The sequence below is a fragment of the Bos indicus genome, chromosome 10 (assembly GCF_029378745.1).
Source record: "Bos indicus isolate NIAB-ARS_2022 breed Sahiwal x Tharparkar chromosome 10, NIAB-ARS_B.indTharparkar_mat_pri_1.0, whole genome shotgun sequence".
Classification (NCBI taxonomy): domain Eukaryota; kingdom Metazoa; phylum Chordata; class Mammalia; order Artiodactyla; family Bovidae; genus Bos; species Bos indicus.
In genome coordinates this window covers 88655870-88678859 of record NC_091769.1, presented here as the reverse complement: position 1 = coordinate 88678859, position 22990 = coordinate 88655870, and the positions used below count along the sequence as shown (strand labels likewise).

The following is a 22990-nucleotide window of genomic DNA, read 5'->3' as shown; positions in this document are numbered from 1 at the left end:
GAATCAAGACTCAGGTTGAGAATTCAGTTGAAGAACTGGGAGCAATATTCTGTAAAGGTCCAGAATTGGGGGAAAGCAAGTTGTTAAGTTGTCCTTTCTCTGTATGTGTGTTAAAGAATGCCTAACTCAAGCATCAAAACCTAGAATGCTGCTTATTTGTTAAATTTCTAATACCTCTATTTTTCTATAAAATCTGCCATGTAGGTTATTATGTAAGTATTCAAGAAGTATACATGAGCGTGAAAGTCGGTAATATTCTATTTGGCAGAGGCCCACCGATCAGAAAACAGTCCTAAATGAGTGTGAAATAAGGTGTGTGTATAGGTTTTTTTTTTCCATGGAAGAATGTGTTCTGGGTTTTTTGACCATGGCATATGTTCATTTTCTTATCTATGAATATAGATGATGCGATAAAAGACAAACATTACAAGTAGGGCCAGGTCAATGAAATTTTTTAGGCCCACAGGATTTGGAAACTATTCACTAACCTGACTTAAATTCCAGTGAGTTTGTAATCCAAGATAATAGTGCTTTAGGCAGTTTATATCATCATTAATTTCAAGTCCTAGTGAGCCTCAAAAATAGGGATCACTGATGCGTAAGATTTTGTTGGCACAATTTATTTGGATACTGACTTGATTAGAAGATCTCAAATAATTTAAATGCATGAGGTCAGAGGAAAATTATTAGCTTTTATAGCCAGGGCAGCAATTTGTGTATATATTTTAAGCTTCCTTGGTTTTAAAATCTAAAAGACAAAATCTGTGTCCTAAATTTATAAGTGTGCTGAGAGGACATTTTGACTTCTGAAATGACTTAATGAGGTTGCTTCTCTTCATTCTTTGCTTTTCTTAAGCCTGCTTGTGTTTGAACATTTTAGGTCATTTATAGCAAGTACACTGACCTGGTTCCCAAAGAAGTCATGAATGCAGATGACCCAGACCTTCAAAGACCTGATGAAGAAGCCATTAAAGAGGTAACTGGGAATTGATATATGTAATTATTTTAGATGAGTTTTTACATCTTCATTAACTTTCAAAGCACTCATTGTGGCATTTATTATTTCAGATAACAGAAAAGACAAGAGTAGCCTTAGAAAAATCTGTATCGCAGAAGGTTGCAGCAGCCATGCCAGTCCGAGCAGCTGATAAACTGGCTCCTGCTCAGTATATCCGGTATGAATCATGCCTGGAGGTTTTAGCTTCATGTTGGAAGTGATTAGAGTTGGGGGTCCTGATATTCTTTCGCTATCCTTAGTCATAATTGTAAATGCAGTTTTTTGAGTAATTACTTGATGTCTGTTGATTCTTAGTGCAAATGGTAATTAGAATTTTTTAAGATACCCACTTTTAAGATATTAGCTGTTATGCTATTTTAAAGCATTTTTTTTACTTTTAGAAATTAACAGTTACACGGACTATATGATGTAAACCACAGTGATTATAGTTTTCCATTTTAAAATTATGTGTATAATATCTATATAATAACATTAATACATTGGAAATATTGTATAATACAGTACTACTATAATTATTTGATAGTATGCTATAAATATTAATAATGTATTAATATCATTTATATAATAGCCATCCTTATAATACTTCTAAATTTTGAGGAATTTCACTCAACTAAATCTTTATGTGGAAAGATGATTCACATATAGATATTAAGGGAAAATTCAGAGCTGGTAGGGCTGCTGCCATTATTCTTTCTGCTTTATAGCCTATGATTATTCAGAAACTACTAATTTTAAGTTGCTTGCTGAGGATATTATTTTTTCTTCAAGTGCAGACTTACAAAATAGGTTCTATTTTCTAGACCTCTTACTTAATGAAATTGAACATGGTACTTAGCATGGTTCAAAATGGACTGTGATGGATTATTTGCAAACTAATACAACTCTAGTTTACATTCTGCTTATAACTCTGAGTTGCTGTTAGTTCTCTTACCTCTGTTACTATCTGCTCTGCCTAAATATTTCTGCAATTTTCTATTACTGCTTTGTGAGAGAAACTGACAATGTAGTCCAGCTTAGGATTGTAATAAAAGTAAAATACCTGTTGAAAACTTCAACTAGTTAACACCTGTAGTTTCATCTACATTCCGTAGATACACACCATCTCAACAAGGAGTGGCTTTCAACTCTGGCGCTAAACAGAGAGTTATTCGGATGGTGGAAATGCAGAAAGATCCAATGGAGCCTCCAAGGTTCAAGTAAGTAGGTGGTTTCATGAGAAGGCACCACTATTCCTAAAAAAAAAAAAATCAAAGGAGGGAAGTGTCCATCAGCATATAAACGGGTAAACAAAATGTGGGGCATCTATACATGGAGTGCTTCCCTGGTGGCTCAGCTGGTAAAGAATCCACCTGCAATGCGAGAGACCTGGATTTAATCCCTGGGTAAGGGAATATCCCCTGGAGAAGGGAAAGGTTACCTACTCCAGTATGCTAGCCTGGAGAAGTCCGTGGACTGTATAGTCCATGGGGTCACACAGAGTCAGACACAACTGAGTGACTTTCACTTTCATACATGGAATACTGTTAAGCCATAAAAAGAAACAAACTTTAATACGTACAGTGACATGGGTGAATCCCAAAATAATTATGCTGAGAAGCTAGACAAAAACAAGTACATACTGTATGATTCCTTTTATATAAAACTCTAGAAAATGCAGACTAATCTATAATGACAGGAAGTAGATCAGTGGTTGCCTGTGAGGAGGGAGGGAGTGTGGATAGGAGACGAGAGGAAAAAGAGGCATAGGCAAAGGGGCATGCAGAAACTTGGAGGTGATGGGTATGTTCAGTGTTTTATTTGTGATGATGAGCTCACACAAGTAAATTGTGTTTACGTGTGTCAAAAGTTAATTGGATTGTACATTTTATGTATAGTTAGTTGTACATTAGTTGTGCCTCAATAAAGCTGTTGTTTAAGAAGGCAAAATATTATTATTGGATGAAATAATGATAATATGGTGGAGGTGAAGTGGGTAGTGATGATGATGACACAGTTGGCTGTTTTAATAATTGTTGAAACTAAGCAGTTGTGATAAGAAAAACAACTTTTGAGGAAAACAGCTTTTCTCCCGAATTGCTGCCTAGGCATGTTGCAGTATGATGACACTACTCCCATGTAGAAACTAGACATTTAAATTAGGACTTGCATTTAGGATGCCAGTCATAAGTTCCCACTTTGCCTTTCCCAGGGAACATTTTAAAATATAGTTGGCTCTTCATGTCCACAGGTTCTGCATCTGCAAATTAAACCAACTGCGGATTGAAAATAGTCAGGAGAGTTTTCCCTGGGAGTAGTGGTTAGCACTCAGGGTACAAGAGTTCGATGCCTGGTTGGGAAACTAAGATCCTACATGCCACATGGCGTAGCAAAAAGGAAAAAAAAAATTCCACAGAGTTCTCAAAAACGAAACTTAAATGTCATGCCCACCACAACTATTTATACAACATTTACATTGTATTAGATATAATATAGAAATGATTTAAAGTATAAGGAAGAATGTGTGTAGTTTATATGGAAATACTACTCCATTTTGTGTAAGGGACTTAAGCATTCATGGGTTTTGGTATGTATCCTTGACGTCCAGGAACCAGTCCTTGGATACCAGGGGACTACTATAACCACTTAGGGTTAAGTCCCAGGAAAAGTTAGACTTCTCTGTCCCAGCCAGCTAGGTATTACTACCCTGCTCTCTGTCTTCTGCTCACTTGTGGCCTAGGACAGAGGATTGTTCTTCCTCTAGTTCTTTGCTCTCTCCTTACTCCTCACTTCTGGGGTCTTTCAGTTCAGTTCAATCACTCAGTCATGTCCAACTCTTTGGGACCCCATGAATCACAGCACGCCAGGCCTTCCTGTCCATCACCAACTCTCAGAGTTCACTCAAACTCATGTCCATCGAGTCAGTGATGCCATGCAGCCATCTTATCCTCTGTCGTCCCCTTCTCCTCCTGCCCCCAATCCCTCCCAGCATCAGTCTTTTCCAATGAGTCAGTTCTTCGAATGAGGTGGCCAAAGTACTGGAGTTTCAGCTTTAGCATCATTCCTTCCAAAGAACACCCAGGGCTGACCTCCTTTAGAATGGACTGGCTGGATCTCCTTGCAGACCAAGGGACTCGCATGAGTCTTCTCCAACACCACAGTTCAAAAGCATCAATTCTTCAGCGCTCAGCTTTCTTCAGAGTAATAATAAATCTTGTGACTATGCTTCATTGTGTGGATGTATTAAAACTGCATCTTAAATTGAAATGACCCAGTTGGGTTTCACTTCTCCATATTGGGAGCTTGGATGCTGAGAGGGCTATCTGAGGACCCTGTGTGGGTGGCTTGTGCCCCTTTTTCAGCAGGTGTTAATCTGCACATTCTTGATTGAATACACCCGCTTTAGCTTCTCAACACATTGGTGTATAATAGATGGACATTCATTATACACTCTTTTGTTTTTGTGTCTGTTTGAAGCTTTACGTAATAAAAAATGAGGAAGAAGACGTGAGTTACTGACTAAAAAGGAAAAATGTATATCATTCTGTGGTTGTGCTTTGGTTTATCCTTCAGGATTAATAAGAAAATTCCTCGGGGACCACCTTCTCCTCCTGCACCTGTCATGCATTCTCCTAGCCGAAAGGTAATCTTGGCTCTAGTTTAAAATCTCTTTTTGTACTCATGATTACTAATTTATAAATAACCCCCTATAGAATACATTCTAGATGTCTATATTATTACTTTTCACCAAATGTATTGTTTCTTAACTTGTTTTTCAAAATCACATAGGGACCCACTCAAGACTGTAACATGTGGTTCCATAGTATGAGAATGTATATAAAATGTTAGCTGTTAGCTTTATGATTAATAACCTAACCCCTGCTTTTAATGGAATGAAAGGGGTCTGCTGTTTGAAAAGATGTTATCATAGTTGTAGGAAGTAAGTTCCTGGGATCATTAGGTCTGTAATGGATAGTCCAAGTGACTTTTTTTTTTTAGGTATATTTTATTACGCATCTAAAAGAAAAAGTTCTCATCTGGAAGTAGTCACATCAGTTTAAATATGTAAAAATATTAACCAGCATTTGTAACTGTCAAAAATAGATTATATTCCATGTTTTATATTAAAGTTATTACTAGAAACCATGATGTGGGAACATAGTATATAGTGCCACTAAGCAAATGGAATTAAGACCTTTGATTAAATCAGTGTATATTGAACTATCTTTGAAGAGAAAGGTGCACTTAGTTTTTTGCTAGACTATAAATCGTAAAAATGTCTCTTCTTCCTCTTTTTTCTCAACACAGATGACCGTGAAGGAGCAGCAAGAGTGGAAGATTCCTCCATGTATTTCAAACTGGAAAAATGCAAAGGTAATTAACTTGTCATAAATTTAGTGTCTTAGTGTTAGAACCTCCTGAAAAACACCCAGGTAGGACCTTCAGCCTGGGTTACTTGATGAAACCTCAGCATATCATTTAGCTGAAGGTTTTCCAGAAGGAACACCCAACTTATACAACTTTTTTCTTTTTATGTTAATGTATTAGAAATGTTAGTGTTCCAGGCACATGAGTTCCATGCAGATTCTCCTGGTAAAATGTAATTATTGGAAACACATAGAGAAGGAATGAGTAGATTGAAGTAACAATATCAGTGAAAGATACTATTCTTTAGAAAACCTAAATTTATATCTGAAATTCTTCCTGAAAGGATTTAGATCAATTTAAATAATCATATGACAAAACAAAATAAATGTTTGGCTATATTCAGTGCTTTCATTTTTAAACTATTTATTTCTGTTTATAACAATGCATGAATAAATTATTTAAATCCTATGTATATCTACTAATCACCAAAGCATCTAGGAGTCATGAATAATCTGTAAAATACTGCGAAGTAAGTTTCCTTATCACTATTTCCTTTTCCTCCCAAATATTTCATGATTCTTTTTTTAATGGGTGAAGAAGGCCACCTCAATCCATGATTTAAATACAAATTATTCCTTAAAGGAACTTAGGGAATTCCCTGGCAGTCTAGTGGTTAAGACTCGGCACTTTCACTGCCAAGGGCCCAGTTTGATCCCTGCTTGGGTAACTAAGATCCAGCCCACAAGCCTTGCAGCACAGCCAAAAATAAGTTATACACTCATCCTGAAACAAAAGGATTGTTGGGTAGTCTCGTTTGGTATACCATACATATTTATGTGTGTATAACTATGAGGCATCTTGAGCTGTCTGTAACACTCCTTGAATTAGGAATAAAGACCATGGGCAGGAGGTCATTATTTAGTAGTCTACTCAAAAGTCTGAAAGAATAAAGCTAAGCGTGGAAGTTACGTAAATGTTCAAGCATATTCCTTAAGTTGTTGAAATAGGATGCAGAATTTCAGAACAAAGAATCTTAGTTGTCTAGCAAACTTTTATCTTTTTTCTGTTTACTAAAACGTTAAGGGTTCCAAGAATCTGATAAGTCATGAAAGCAGTGCAGCAGATTAAGCTACCTGTAGACACTCTGATTTTAGTGCTTTCTTCTACCTTTGTATAACTGTTAGATTTACTTGATGAGCAACTCTTTAGCTATTTGGTATTGATTTCCTTTTATTATAACCCAAAATTTAACATGAGAATCTGTTTTCCCAGAGCTTGCATTCTGAAATGCTAGTTCTTCTGCTTATTAACTGTATGACCTAGGCTTCCTACCTCAAGTGTCTTCACCTGTGAAATGGAAATAATAATGTTACCAGCCTTATAGAATTGCTGTGAAGGATGAGGCCATAAATATAAAATGCTTAAACAGTCCTCCACACGAAGCGCTACTGTTAGCTGCTACTACTGTTGCTTAATTACAAAAAGAGATGTAAGGAGAAAGAACTTAAAATGGTTGTCAAAATGGACATATATAAATCTAGTTTTAAAGGCTCTATAGTTGCTCTTTGGTGACCAGTGTTTTCTGCCTGCCTTCGTGCTAGGGTTATACAATTCCATTAGATAAACGTCTGGCTGCCGATGGAAGAGGACTGCAGACAGTTCACATCAATGAAAATTTTGCAAAACTGGCCGAAGCCCTCTACATTGCTGATCGAAAGGTTAGTCTGTTGTAATTAAGTTGTTTAATGCTCTTGATAATTTGTAAATCTGTTCAAAATTACCTAAGATACTGTTATTTGGGCTACATTGCTGGGTACCCAAAGAGGCTCTCGCATGTGGTATGTGTTCCAGAGATGACATGTGCTGGTGGCAGTTCTGACTCAGTCTTGACCTTTGTAAGCTCATATATGTACCCCACCACTGGTGATTCATCTTCCCCACAACGTTCTAGAATAATGGTGCTGCACTAGACTGATCCCATTTTTGGGAAGGTTGGCACCTACTCTTCCTGGGTTTCATAATTTTTCCCTATTTCTCTTTGTCTTCCAAAAGATGGCACTGAAGGGAAAATAAACATACCAATGTATTGAATGCTACAGAAAATGGCATTCATAGTATTGGCTGTCTGTTAATATTATGGTATTAATATGTGTCTTTTAAGTTTACATGCATCAGGGTGTGGACATAGAATATACAAGAGTATATCTTCTGTGTCACAGTGAGCACCCTTATGTAAATTACTTCTTGCTCATCTATACTACGGTTATATCTTGAGTTGATCTGATTGATTTTGAAAACATTACCAATTCGTATTATTGATGTTGAGAATTGCTTTATTGCTTGTTTAATTTTATTTTTTAGATTGTTTCTAAAATGAAACAGTGAAAAAGCATTAGTGAAACACTGACTTACAAGATTGATTGGAGTCAGAGTGAAAAAGCCGTTTGCAGTGTCGTCTAGGCAAGTTATCTTTTGTAGACAAGAATCTGTTTTAATTAGCAGTAACAAATGTGAATTCTTCTAACTGTTCTTTCAAGCCAGAGTTTAGTCAGGAAATTAAATGACAACTGTAATTCTCTATCCCTGATAGTATCTTATTTAACATCTAACTTCACTTACAGGCTCGTGAAGCAGTGGAAATGCGTGCTCAAGTAGAGAGAAAGATGGCTCAAAAAGAAAAGGAAAAACATGAAGAGAAACTTAGAGAAATGGCCCAGAAAGCCAGAGAGAGAAGAGCTGGGATCAAAACCCATGTGGAAAAAGGTATAACATACTCGTTGTTTAGTTGCTAAGTCATGTCCAACTCTTGTGATCCCATGCACAGTAGCCCACCAGGCTCCTCTGTCCGTGGTGTTTCCCAGGCAAGAATACTGGAGTGGGTTGCCATTTCCTTCTGCAGGGGATCTTCCCACCCCAGGGATCGAACCTGAGTCTCCTGCATTGGCAGGCGATTCTTTACCACCTGAGAAGTCACCGAGGAAGCCCTGACATACTCACTACTGAATTGAATTTACTTTATGAATAATATTTATCTCAATTTAGAAAATCTCAGCTGTTTTTTTACTACATGCAGAAGTAGTGCATACATGTAAAGAAAATATAGATATTTCAGAAATAATGTAGAAATAAAACAGTAATTTCTGCCTCATTAAGTGGAAGTAAAAGAAAAGAATGTGTATTTAAGTGTGGCCTTTAATATGAGACTACACCAGAATTTTTTAAAATTCTGAGTGGAATACTTTTTAAAATCACATATTATTCAAATGATAGGCTTAATTTTCTCTTACTTTTCTGGAAACTTAGAGAAAAGAGATCTCAGACTGAACAATTCAGCTCCCCCAATGGTAAACTTAATCCACAGTTTTTCTTTTAGGCCTTTAATCATTTTCTCTCTTGCTTTATTTAGTGATCCACAAAAATATTGCGGTATATGTGCTATATTAATTCAGTTAGAGTGAGAAGACTAATTCTAATTGAAGAACATGATGAGGGTGGTTTCAGTAATAATTCCTCATCTAGTATACTTATTCAGTTCATGTTGCACACCTACTAGGTGCAAGGATTTCATCTAGACACAGTTTTCTGCTAGTCAGGTAGGGGATATAGCAGTGAACATTTTAGGGAATGTAGACAGACAAAAAAATGTTAATCCTATAGTGTATTAGAAGATAATAGTCACTATGAGGGAAAAAAAGAGGAAGAGTATATAAAAGTGCCAGAAGGAGGGAGTGGTCAGAATAGACCTCACTTCCGAGATGGTAACTTTAACAAAAAACACTTGAAGAAAGTAAGGAAGTGAGCCATATGGATACCTAAGGGAAGAGCATCCCAGATAGAAGGAACAGCCAGTGCAGAGGCCCTGAGTTGGGAGTGTATCTGGTGTGTTTAAGGAAAAGCAGGAGGCCAGAATGGCTGGATTAGACCTAGAAAGCTAAGTAGAGATGAGGTGTCAGAGTAGTTAGGGCAAAGTGGCCAGATCTTGTGTGCCTTTTATAGCTTTTATTTCAAGTAACAAGGGAAGCAATCTGAAGAGTCTGGAGCAGGATGACATGATCTTGCATATGTTAGAAGGCAATGGAATGGTTATCTGCAGGAGCAGGAACACCGTTAGAAAACTTTTGCAATAATCCAGATAAGAGATAATAGCAGGAGGTAGGTAGTGAAAATATGTCAGGTACTGAGTGTGATTTGAAAGTAGAGCTGACAAAATTTGCTTATGGATTCGGCATAAGAAGGAGAGAAAAGGAGTCAAAGATGACTCCAGAACTTTTGACCTAAACAATTGAGAAGGATTGAATTGCTCTCTACTAATATTGGTAAGACTACACTGCGGAGAGATTTGGGAAGGAAAGATTAGGAATTTAGTTGTAGATATGTTATGTTTAAAATGAAGGTGTCAAGCAGGCAATTGGTTATAGGAGTCTAGAGTTGAAGGGAAGTAATGAAGGTTCTGGCTAGTAACCCACTTCGTTGCATATATATATAAATGTCTTAAGGGGGCATAATATAAAAAACCTACCTGTTGTAACCTAGCCACTGATGATAACTCAGAGTAAAACCTCTCTGTATCTAAGTTCTCTAAACTGATTTAAAAAAACAGGATGGTTCTTGAGAAGGTAGTTAAAATTTTTAGAAATCCTCTTGCCAAATATTAATAAGAACTTACCATTTATTAAGCATTTATTATGGCAGGTGCCGCTCTGAGCACTATATTACTTTATATAATCCCTACAGCAACCCTATGCAGTGATTCTATTATTGTCACTATTTTACAGAGGAGGCGACAAAGGCTGAGAGGGGTCAAGTAATGGGTATAATTTCACATTGTTGATCTGTCATAGAAACAGGATTTGAACCCAAACAGTCTGACTCCAAAGCTCAAGCTCTATATTATATTTCTTCTATATCTACACTATATCCCTTCAGCCTGGAGAGGGTAGAGAAAGTGAAGATAGATATAGACACAGTAGATGAGATGAGGTGCAACCAGCCCAACGTATCATGAGTAAAAGGTTCTTTATTTGAAGTCAGTCTTCGAAAATATAAGTATGAACTTTGCAAATTCTTTTTTCTGGCATTTTATTATGAAAATTTTAAAACACATAGAAATATTCTCTTGTTCAGAATATTAATAGTGATAAGTACAGTGATAAAGTCATTTTCACCTGTGTCCACACAGAGGACGGGGAGGCACGTGAGAGGGATGAAATCCGGCATGACCGGCGAAAAGAGAGACAGCATGACCGGAACCTCTCCAGGGCAGCTCCAGACAAGAGGTGGGTACTCTGAGGTCAGTGTGAATTGTGAAGAGTGACTTTTGTGAACCTTCTAGAGAGGAGTGTTAGTCCACTGAAACCAGTTTTGCTTCTCTCCTTCCTCTTCAGGTTGATAGCTTCATAAACCAGCACCTATTTTCTTGCCCTAAACTGCTTAGTCTGCCTTAGCAGAAGAACTGACTATGCCTGAAAGTGAGCTTTTCTTCCATTACCTTGTATTGTCAGCTAGGGTTGAGAAGGATGGGGATACACAAAAAGAGAATTCAGATCATATTTATGAAGAAGAAAGTAGTGGATATGCTTGTTCTGATCTGTTCTTTTCCTGCTTCAAATGGTGAGACAGGTTGATTTATCATGTGCCTGCTCCTCTAGACAGGAAATAAGCTGCTGGACCTTTATTGAGGTCCTTTCACATGCAGAATACTGTACGGAGTGAGTACAGTGGGGGAGAAGAGCAGCTTTTGTAAGAAGTGAAAGTCAGCCTCTCTTCATGAGCAGTTTCACTTAAAATTCAGAAAGATAGAGCTGTCATATGAAATTGCTTGGGAAAACTGACAGAACACTCTTAATACAGACTTAACAAAGGAAATACATGTATGAACACTTGGAATAAAGTAGAGATGGATTCATGAAGTTTGTGGTTCACCAAAGGCCGAGGACTGAAATTGATGAAAACTTGAAGAAATGCTGTAATACAAGAGGTGGAATTCTGAGTGAGGGTTAAATGCAAATATAAAACATTTTCTTTCCAAATGAGCAGTTTTGAATGCTCTCATCCTCCTGTGAGCTAATACTATGGTTTTTTAGGTCATATCTTAAACAGATTCCTGCTGGTGATATTCTTTGTTGTTTAATGGCATATTTCATCTCCTTGAATAAGTGAAGTCATGGAAAAGCAGAAAATCTGAATTTAGAGTTTAAATGTACAGTATAGAACAGAAAGGAATGAAATTTGAAAGTACACAGTTAATGATACTCTCAGTCTGAAATTCCTAAGCTGTAAAAATCAAAATGGCTCTGTAGATAAATTGAGCCCTTACAACCAGTAAAGTGACTGAGAATTGATAAAATAGAAAAGCTTTAAACTTGTGCTTGGATGAAAATTAGATTGTCTATAGAAATCATTTTAAGACCTGAACCTCTAGTAAAGTAAATGATGACAGTTATCATGGTATCATTGTGATGTAGATTACATACATACCAAAACAGCAGGGGAATTAAATTCACCTGAATGTCAAACATCATACTGAGTAATCCAGTCATTAGACATATTTTTCTCAAAAATTACTAAATGTTGTTAGGTAAAAATTGATTCTGTCTTATTGAGAGTGATTGATGTGGTATACCTAATTTGCATCCAGTCCCCCTAACCCTTTATAATAATAGCAGATACAGACTGTAGCAGTTTCATATCTCAGCATGTATTACAAGAAGATTGCTTGTATTAAGAATGATTCTTTTGAGAAAGGACAGCCTCTTCTATAGGTGCTATTGGAAAAACTGGATGGCTACATGCAAAAGAAGGAAAACCTTAAACCATGCACAAAAAACTCAAAATCAATTAAGGATTTGAATGTGAGACCTTAAACTGTAAAAATCCTAGAAGAACACATAGGTAGTAAGCCCTTTGACTTGATGTTAGCAATGATTTTGTGAATCTGACTCCAAAGGCAAAGGAAACAAAGGAGAAATAAACAAATGGGACTGTATCAGACTAAAAACTTCCACACGATGAAGGAAGCCATCATCAGAACAAAAAGGCAGCCTACTGGGTTGGGGAAGATACTTGCAAATCATATATTCGACATGAGGTTAATATCCAAGCTATAGAAAGAACTACAGCTCAACTAAAACCAACCCAGTTAAATGGGCAGAGGATCTGAATAGACATTTTCCAGAGAAGACATGCAGATGGTGAACAGGCACATGAAAAAATAATCAACATCACTAATTATGAGGAAATGCAAATCAAAACCACACACCTGTTAGAATGGCTGTTAGAAAGACAAGAAATAGCAAGCATTGGAGAGGATGTAGAGAAAAGGGAACCCTCATGCACTGTTGGTGGGAGTATAAATTGGTGCAGTCAATATGGAAAACACTATGGAGATTCCTCAAAAGATTTTCCATTTCTGGGTATTTATCTGAAGAATATAAAACACTAATTCAAAAAGTATAAGCATCCCTCTGATCACTGCAATAAGTTCATGATCTGAGCCACAGTCAGCTCCTGGTCTTGTTCTTGCTGACTGTATAGAGCTTCTCTTCTTTGGCTGCAAACTAATATAATCAATCTGATTTTGGTGTTGAATATCTGGTGATGTCCATGTGTAGAGTCTTCTCTTGTGTTGTTGGAAGAGGGTGTTTGCTATGACCAGTGTGTTCTCTTGACAAAACTCTATTAGCCTTTGCCCTGCTTCATTCTGTATTCCAAGGCCAAATTTGCCTGTTACTCCAGGTGTTTCTTGACTTCCTACTTTTGCATTCCAGTCCCCTATAATGAAAAGGACATCTTTATTGAATGTTAGTTCTAAAAGGTATTGTAGGTCTTCATAGAACGGTTCAGCTTCTTCAGCGTTACTGGTTGGGGCATAGACTTGGATTACTGTGATACTGAATGGTTTGCCTTGCAAACGAACAAAGATCATTCTGTCCTTTTTGAGATTGCATCCAAGTACTGCTTTTCGGACTCTTTGGTTGACCATGATGGCTACTCCATTTCTTCTAAGGGATTCCTGCCCACAGTAGTAGATATAATGGTCATCTGACTTAAATTCACCCGTTGCAGTCCATTTTAGTTCAGATTCCTAGAATGTCGACGTTCACTCTCACCATCTCCTGTTGGACCACTTCCAATTTGCCTTGATTCATGGACCTAACATTCCAGGTTCCTATGCAGTATGGCTCTTTACAGCATCAGACCTTGCTTCTATCACCAGTCACATCCACAACTGGGTATTGTTTCTGTTTTGGCTCCGCCCCTTCATTCTTTCTGGAGTTATTTCTCCACTGATCTCCAGTAGCATATTGGGCACCTACAGACCTGGGGACTTCATCTTTCAGTATCCTATCATTTTGCCTTTTCATACTGTTCATGGGATTCTCAAGGCAAGAATACTGAAGTGGTTAGGTTGCCATTCCCTTCTCCAGTGGACCACGTTCTGTCAGAATTGTGTCCGGTTTCTTAAATTGAAGAAAGAAGGGAAAACCACTAGACCATTCAGGTATGACTTAAATCAAACCCCTTATGATTATACACTGGAAGTGAGAAATAGATTTAAGGGCCTAGATCTGATAGAGTGCCTGATGAACTATGGACAGAGCTTTGTGACATTGTACAGGAGACAGGGATCAAGACCATCCCCATGGAAAAGAAATGCCAAAAAGCAAAATGGCTGTCTGGGGAGGCCTTACAAATAGCTGTGAAAAGAAGAGAAGTGAAAAAACAAAGGAGAAAAGGAAAGATACAAGCATCTGAATACAGAGTTCCAACGAATAGCAAGAAGAGATACGAAAGCCTTCTTCAGCGATCAATGCAAAATAGAGGAAAACAACAGAATGGGAAAGACTAGAGATCTCTTCAAGAAAATCAGAGATACCAAAGGAACATTTCATGCAAAGATGGGCTCGATAAAGGACAGAAATGGTCTGGACCTAACAGAAGCAGAAGATATTAAGAAGAGGTGGCAAGAATACACAGAAGAACTGTACAAAAAAGAGCTTCATGACCCAGATAATCATGATGGTGTGATCACTGACCTGGAGCCAGACATCCTGGAATGTGAAATCAAGTGGCCCTTAGGAAGCATCACTACGAACAAAGCTAGTGGAGAATTCCAGTTGAGCTATTTCATATTTCAAATCCTGAAAGATGATGCTGTGAAAGTGCTGCACTCAATATGCCAGCAAATTTGGAAAACTCAGCAGTGGCCACAGGACTGGAAAAGGTCAGTTTTCATTCCAATCCCAAAGAAAGGCAAAGCCAAAGAATGTTCAAACTACCACACAATTGCACTCATCTCACACGCTAGTAAAGTAATAGTAATAGTAAAGTAATGCTCAAAATTCTCCAAGCCAGGCTTCAGCAATATGTGAACCGTCAACTTCCAGATGTTTAAGCTGGTTTTAGAAAAGGCAGAGGAACCAGAGATCAACTTGCCAACATCCGCTGGATCATCAAAAAAGCAAGAGAGTTCCAGAAAAACATCTATCTCTGCTTTATTGACTATGCCAAAGCCTTTGACTGTGTGGATCACAATCAACTGTGGAAAATTCTGAACGAGATGGGAATACCAGACCACCCGACGTGCCTCTTGAGAAACCTATATGCAGGTCAGGAAGCAACAGTTAGAACTGGACATGGAACAACAGACTGGTTCCAAATAGGAAAAGGAGTACGTCAAGGCTGTATATTGTCACCCTGCTTATTTAACTTATATGCAGAGTACATCATGAGAAACGCTGGGCTGGAAGAAGCAATGGCTGAAATCAAGATTGCCGGGAGAAATATCAATAACCTCAGATATGCAGATGACACCACCCTTATGGCAGAAAGTGAAGAGGAACTAAAAAGCCTCTCGATGAAAGTGAAAGAGGCGAGTGAAAAAGTTGGCTTAAAGCTCAACATTCAGAAAATGAAGATCATGGCATCTCGTCCCATCACTTCATGGGAAATAGATGGGGAAACAGTGGAAACAGTGTCAGACTTTATTTTGGGGGGTTCCAAATCACTGCAGATGGTGATTGCAGCCATGAAATTAAAAGACGCTTACTCCTTGGAAGGAAAGTTATGACCAACGTAGATGGCATATTCAAGAGCAGAGACGTTGCTTTGCCAACAAAGGTCTGTCTAGTCAGGGCTATGGTTTTTCCAGTAGTCATGTATGGATGTGAGAGTTGGACTGTGAAGGCTGAGCGCTGAAGAATTGATGCTTTTGAACTGTGGTGTTGGAGAAGACTCTTGAGAGTCCCTTGGACTGCAAGGAGATCCAACCAGTCCATTCTGAAGGAGATCAGCCCTGGGATTTCTTTGGAGGGAATGATGCTGAAGCTGAAACTCCAATACTTTGGCCACCTCATAAGAAGAGTTGACTCACTGGAAAAGACTCTGATGCTGGGAGGGATTGGGGGCAAGAGGAGAAGGGGATGACAGAGAATGAGATGGCTGGATGGCATCTCGATGGACATGAATTTGAGTGAACTCCGGGAGTTGGTGATGGACAGGGAGGCCTGGCGTGCTGTGATTTATGGGTTCGCAAAGAGTCGGACACAACTGAGCAACTGAAGTGAACTGATGATCACTGCAGTGTTATTTACAGTATTCAAGATGTGGAAGCAGGCTAAGTACCCATCAACATATAAATAAGGTGTGTGTGTGTGTGTGTGTGTGTGTGTGTGTGTGCACGCTAAGTACCCATCAACAGATAAAGAAGGTGTGTGGGTGTGTGTGTGTACACATTAGAACTCAGCCATAAAAGTGAAATCTTGCTGTCTGTAATAACCTGGGAGAACCTTGAGGGTATTATGCTACATGTAATAAGTCAGAGAAAGAGAAACAGGGTGTGATTTCACTTACGTGAAATCTACAAAAAACAAAACAAACAAAAACTCATAGAACAAATTGGTGGTTATCAGAGAAGGGGGTTGAGGAATTAGTGAAATGGGTGAAGGAGGTCATTTGTATGGTGATTGAGAGTAACTACACTTTGGTGGTGATCACTTTGTGTAGTGTTTACAGATGTCAAATTATAATGTTGCAGTCCTGTATTTTTCCTCAAGGGGGAAAAAAAAAGTCTCTGAGCAGTTCTTTTCTGTATCAGGAATGCCTAATTATAAAACCCTATCTCTTACAATAATCATGTATCTGAAATACTGTAAGAAATGCCATCCTAATTATGTCTTATCAAGGAATATATATGTTCATAAGATGTGAACTGGACATATTTATTTCCTCTGCTTCTGATAATGGTTGTATTGAAGTTGAAATTCAGCTTGTCTGTGAAGAAGTTTCAGTTTGCGCCATGGTATTTCAAAACAGGTCGAAACTGCAGAGAAATGAAAATCGAGACATCAGTGAAGTCATTGCTCTTGGTGTGCCCAACCCTCGGACTTCCAATGAAGTTCAGTATGACCAAAGGCTCTTCAACCAGTCCAAGGTACACAGAGTCTAGAAACAGCATGTCTTAAGTGTTGATACAAATACAACCTTCAGGGAAAAGAAAATTAGCATATGAGACATTTGCATCAGCCTAAGGTATGCTAGCATGATGGAGAAAAAAAAATTAGAAGTTGCATATTGTAACTTAAGAAACAAGTTAGAATAGCTCTTAGAGTTGGCTCTTAGAGTTGGCTAGGATTTGAGACACTGTTAGAAAATGAAAGAAATTAGGTAGTAAAACTTGGTTCTGGTATGTGAGTCTTTTATTTCTAGAACAGAGCCAGTGTCCTATAAAAGTGTCTCTTGGGTTATTTTTTGTCGGTATTTGCAAAAATAATTTTTTTAGTGCTATAAAAACACAAACTTGGGATCTTTGAAAAATGAAGCTATAAAACCCAAGTATTCATCAGAAAGTCTGATTTCTAGTATCAGACTAGAACACCTAGTGTTCTCGTATCTAAGCTAGAACCCCTTAGGCCTGAGGAAGTACCTTTACGTTTTCATTCACCCAACATTGATGATCTACTGTATGTAAGTCAGTGAGATCAAAGGTACACGTCTTAACACTCAAGGAATGTGCAAGTCTACTGGAAAAGACAGATACATGTATATCAATAAAGACAAGGCAGACTGTGCTAACAATACAGAAGTATAAATGTCTACTGGGATATAGAGGGTTCCCATCGCCCCCTGCAAGGCTGGGAGTCACCCTGTGGATTGTTCCAGGAAACATGCTGAGAGCATAGTATCCGAGTCACAGCAGGACAGACTCACGGACCCACCAGGTGGGTGACAGGGTACACACGTCCCCAATACGACTGTAACCACATTAGAACCCAGGTCCTCACCCCGACCCTGCACCAGCTGAGTCAGGGCCTGGCTTCCCGCTTCTAGGCCATAACCGTGGTCCAACAGAGACCATGACCCCTCACACCCCGGGATACTGTTTTGTGAATAACAAAGTCTACCTTTGAAACCAAAAAAAAAAAAATAAAAGTTGTGATGAAAAGTTTTATCAAAAGGCACATTCTTATATTAACGAACCATTACAAAACAAACTTGTTGACTTGAGATTTTCATTGAGAATATTGTGTTATGCTTCAGTAGTGTTCTCACACAGTTAAGGGGTTTAACATTATTACTGTAAATGGTGTCAGATAAAATGTTTTGTAGTTCTTTCATCTTGCCACTATGTCTGCACAAATGGATTGTCAAGTGCCTGCTTATACTGGTATCCTCCAATTTTAAAGACCACTTTGCTAAAACAGTCATTAATGAGTACCATATTTAATGTAAGGACCCAAAGGTGATAACGAAGAAAAAACACTGGTTTTTTTTAATTGAAAGATAATTGCTTTACAGACTTTTGTTTTCTGTCAGACCTCAACATGAATCAGCCATAGGTATACATATATCCCCTCCTGTGACCATTTTTTAATAACCTTTTTAATTTGTAGTTCAGATTGTTGAACATGTAAGCTGTAAATGAGCAAGGGTTTACTCTACTTAAGAATGTAATGCGATTCAACTTTTAATAAAAATGTGTACACTTTTAATGTCTATTTTTCCACAGGGTATGGACAGTGGTTTTGCAGGTGGAGAAGATGAAATTTACAATGTTTATGATCAAGCCTGGAGAGGTGGAAAAGATATGGCCCAGAATATTTACAGGCCCAGTAAAAATCTGGACAAGGACATGTATGGAGATGACCTAGAAGCCAGAATAAAGACTAACAGGTACCAGGGCAGACGGCTCAGTTTTAACATCTACACCAGTGAAAATAAAGTGGTTCATAGTCATTTCTCTTTTTCCCTAGATTTGTTCCCGATAAGGAGTTTTCTGGTTCAGACCGTAGACAAAGAGGCCGAGAAGGACCAGTTCAGTTTGAGGAGGATCCTTTCGGTTTGGACAAATTTTTGGAAGAAGCCAAGCAACATGGTGGCTCTAAAAGACCCTCAGATAGCAGCCGTCCCAAGGAACATGAGCATGAAGGCAAAAAGAGGAGGAAGGAGTAGATACTTTGTTCAGAGTGAACGAACTGTTATTGTTAACCCTAATGATGCAAGTCATATGGGGAACACTTTGTACATGGCCAGGATAAAAACCAAATCTGGGTGTCAGAGCCCAGCACTACTTTTTATTACAGGAGAGGGAGGGGGGTATGGAAAAGTTCTACTTTGAATTATTTAGTTTTTTTAAAAATGGGTTGTGTTTGTGCTTCTCCCACCTTTTGGCATTTATAGAAAATACTGCCCCACACGTGAAATTAAAGCCACTTCCTTTCAAGTGACATTAGTACTTTGGGGTTAATATTTTGTCTAAAAATGACTGCTTATGAATAAAGTGACCCCGATCGTAGCAAGTAGAAAGAAGGATGTTCACATATTGGAACTGTCCTGCCAAATGATGTTTGCCCCTGTAGTGCTCTGTTAATTTGGAGTGGGGAAAGTAAGCTCTTGCTTGGTGCAACTATTTGTTTCAAATAAAAACATTTAGACAAAACTTCCTCTTTTATTTACTTTATTCAGTAGGCAGTGAGGGTCTCAAAAATCTTTCTCTTCATCAGATGTTTGGTCTCCTTGTAAAGCTTTGGGTCTTTGAGGTTGAACATGGAGCTGGGGGGAAAAAAAAATTCAGCACTGTAAGGAAAGTCATTGTCTACAAAAACATTAAAACCAAAAACTGCTGTTCTATGAGGGATCAGCACCAGTGAGCTGATCCTTGTACTTATTTGTTCCTTGTACTTAAGGCTCCCTGAACTCCCATTAAAAACTGTAAATCAGTCTGGCCTAAGGTCACATCAGTTCAGTTCAGTTAAGCTCAGTTGTGTCCGACTCTGCAACCCCATGAACTGCAGCACGCCAGGCTTTCCTGTCCATCACAAACTCCCAGAGCTTGCTCAAACTCATATCCATCCAGTCAGTGATGTCATCCAGCCATCTCATCCTATGTCATCCCCTTCTCCTCCTGCCTTCTATCTTTCCCAGCATCAGAATATTTTCAAATGGGTCAGTTCTTCGCATCAGGTAGCCAAAGTACTAGAGCTTCAGCTTCAGTGTCAGTCCTTCCAGTGAATATTCAGGACTGATTTCCTTTAGGATGGACTGGTTGGATCTCCTTGCAGTCCAAGGGACTCTCAAAAGAGTCTTCTCAAGGTCACATAGTAAGTGGGAAAGTCAGTATTTCAACCAAGGTCTCCCTGCTGTTTCCACTGTTCCGTGTTCCATGTATCTTGCTAACCATTAAAGTGTCTTCTTGTACTTAAGTCTCCAGACCTTTTACAACTGGGAACTCTCCCACCATCACTGTTCTTTAACAAACATTAAGTTACAAATCATCCAAAATCCCTTTCATTTCACACTTCTGACCTATTTAACTGGTATACAGAAAACTCACATGATATGATACAGAAAAATACTTACCTTTACTCCATCAATAACATGATTTTCCTGTTGTAGTGCATTGTGAAGTTCTTCTTCTGAAGAAAAGTGAATCCAACCCATACCTTTGTGAAAGCCAGTCTCTTTGTCCTTAAAAATTCAAAATTTAGGAAGAAATTAATAATCATGAACTTGAGAAAGTTTCCAGGTGTTCCAAATTAAACCAACTTTTTCATCTGCTGAAATGGAATATAAGACATTTTAATTTAAAAGTATCAAAAACCCTGCTTTAATACAAATACTCTTAATCTTAACACGCTCTCTAAAACATGAGCAAAGTGCTTTTTGTGTTGTTCGAGATAAAAAGCACACTCGTAGCAATAGTCAAGGGAAATTTTGTTAAAGAAGTACTCTTCCATCAAAACCACTATGAGGTACCATTTCACACCAGTCAGAATGGCTGTGATCCAAAAGTCTACAAATAATAAATGCTGGAGAGGGTGTGGAGAAAAGGGAACCCTCTTACACTGTTGGTGGGAATGCAAACTAGTACAGCCACTATGGAGAACAGTGTGGAGATTCCTTAAAAAACTGGAAATAGAACTGCCTTATGATCCAGCAATCCCACTGCTGGGCATACACACTGAGGAAACCAGAAGGGAAAGAGACACGTGTACCCCAATGTTCATCGCAGCACTGTTTATAATAGCCAGGACATGGAAGCAACCTAGATGTCCATTAGCAGATGAATGGATAAGAAAGCTGTGGTACATATACACAATGGAGTATTACTCAGCCATTAAAAAGAATTCATTTGAATCAGTTCTAATGAGGTGGATGAAACTGGAGCCTATTATACAGAGTGAAGTAAGCCAGAAGGAAAAACACCAATACAGTATACTAACGCATATATATGGAATTTAGAAAGATGGTAACAATAACCCTGTGTACGAGACAGCAAAAGAGACACTGATGTATAGAACAGTCTTATGGACTCTGGGAGAGGGAGAGGGTGGGAAGATTTGGGAGAATGGCATTGAAACATGTAAAATATCATGTATGAAACGAGATGCCGGTCCAGGTTCGATGCACGATACTGGATGCTTGGGGCTAGTGCACTGGGACGACCCAGAAGGATGGTATGGGGAGGGAGGAGGGAGGAAGGTTCAGGATGGGGAACACATGTATACCTGCGGTGGATTCTTTTTGATATTTGGCAAAACTAATACAATTATGTAAAGTTTAAAAATAAAATAAAATTAAAAAAAAAAAAAGAAGTACTCTTCCTGTTTCTAACTCACTTCTAGAAACTAGGAAATTAAGCCTTCAAACCTAAGTACATTTATGGTGATTTCTGAAACTAATCACCCTCGTCACGACTACCACCATTATCATCACATGCTCCTGAGGAAAAAGGAAAAGTTACCTTTACTTACCTACTTTACACTTCTGGGTTAATTTAAGCAATCCTACTATTTACTTTTGTGCAAAAACCAAGAGTGTTTATCATCCAACTTATTCATCAGATTCTGGCTTCCCTATATTTTCCTGTTACATTACACATTAATTTTCCTACAAATCAAAGACTTCTGTTGTTTAAAATCTGTTAACTCCAGGTCCTAAGTTGTTATTTTTTATACTTTTAAGAGGTAAATGGCAACCAAGAAAAATGTTACTTTTTGGAGAAACTTTTTTTAATATTCCTCAAAAAATGCCAATTTCATACACTTTGTAAAACTATTTTTCAAGCTTACTGATTTTCATGTCTGTAACACACATGCCTCATTCTTTTAATCAGCTATAAAAATGCCATTGTATCAGTGAATTAATATCTATTCAACCAACCCCACTGATGAACACTTAACTTCTTTCCAATTATATTACTAAACAATGCTGTTTTGAACATCCCTCACCTCACATTTCTGTAAAATCAATCTCTAGAAGTGGAACCTCTAGATCAAAGCAAATCCTCTTTTCTTTTTGCAACTTACTTTTCATTCTGGCTGCACTGGGTCTTTGTGGCAGCACACAGGCTTTCTCTAGAGTCAAAGGTAAACCTTAAATGTTGACAGATTTTGCCAAATTACCCTTCAGTGACAGTATCAGTTAAACTCAACAATTTTAGTACCAGTTTCCCTATACCTTCACTACAGCTGGATATACATAATCCGTTAGATTTTTGTAAGGCAAGTAACGTTAAGCCAATAGTTAGAATTTAAGTTACTTAAAGTTGATATTTTACCACAGCCTTTTCAGTGCCATGAGGAAAAAAGCAGTTTTAGTGAAGCATGCGTAAACTGTAAGTGTACTCATGTCACACACCCCAAAACACAATCATTTAAGAAAGTCCACAGAAAAATACAGCTCAGGATAAAGAACAAATTTATACACTTGATTTTTTTTAAAGACTTTTTTCTTTTAAGTAAAGGACTCTATTACTTTATTTACTTAATTATTTTTGCAGGATGTTAGTTCTCCAACCAGAGATTGAACCCACACCCTTGGCAGTTGAGAGAGTCCTAACCACTGAACCGCCAGGGAATTCCCATAGCTTGATTTTTAAACCCTCAGGAGGAAGCAAAGAAAATGTAACAAACAGAAACACACCAAAAGCACTCAACCTGGGCTTCCCTAGTGGCTCAATGGTAAAGACTCCACCTGCCAGTGTTGGCAGGAGGCGGGTTGGATCCTCGGTCTGGGAAGATCCCACATGCCCTGGGGCAACTGAGCCTGTGCACAGCTACGGAGCCTGTGCTCTGAAGCCCAGGAGCCGCAACTGAGCCCATCTGCCACAACTGAAGCCCGCGTGCCGTA

At 38.3% G+C, this 22990-nt stretch overlaps 2 protein-coding genes across 3 annotated transcripts in view; one reads left to right on the top strand and one right to left on the bottom strand.

Annotated features, from left to right (window-relative positions):
* SNW1 (SNW domain containing 1) overlaps positions 1-19298 on the top strand; it is a 35269-nt gene extending 15971 nt beyond the window's left edge. For both annotated transcript variants that reach the window (XM_019969319.2, XM_070797923.1), the window contains exons 4-14: positions 881-976; positions 1069-1175; positions 2110-2214; positions 4568-4637; positions 5303-5368; positions 6964-7080; positions 7984-8125; positions 10542-10638; positions 16676-16793; positions 18369-18532; positions 18613-19298. In XM_019969319.2, the coding sequence (XP_019824878.1) occupies positions 881-976; positions 1069-1175; positions 2110-2214; positions 4568-4637; positions 5303-5368; positions 6964-7080; positions 7984-8125; positions 10542-10638; positions 16676-16793; positions 18369-18532; positions 18613-18811 (1281 nt within the window). In that variant the 3' untranslated portion in view covers positions 18812-19298. The remainder of the gene's footprint in view (positions 1-880; positions 977-1068; positions 1176-2109; positions 2215-4567; positions 4638-5302; positions 5369-6963; positions 7081-7983; positions 8126-10541; positions 10639-16675; positions 16794-18368; positions 18533-18612) is intronic.
* Position 19299: 1 nt separating this feature from the next.
* The window catches only part of SLIRP (SRA stem-loop interacting RNA binding protein), a 7034-nt gene continuing 3343 nt past the window's right edge, over positions 19300-22990 (bottom strand). The window contains exons 3-4 of the mRNA XM_019967884.2: positions 20219-20326; positions 19300-19411 (exon numbers count right to left, since the gene is read on the bottom strand). Of these exons, the coding sequence (XP_019823443.2) occupies positions 19340-19411; positions 20219-20326 (180 nt within the window). The 3' untranslated portion in view covers positions 19300-19339. The remainder of the gene's footprint in view (positions 19412-20218; positions 20327-22990) is intronic.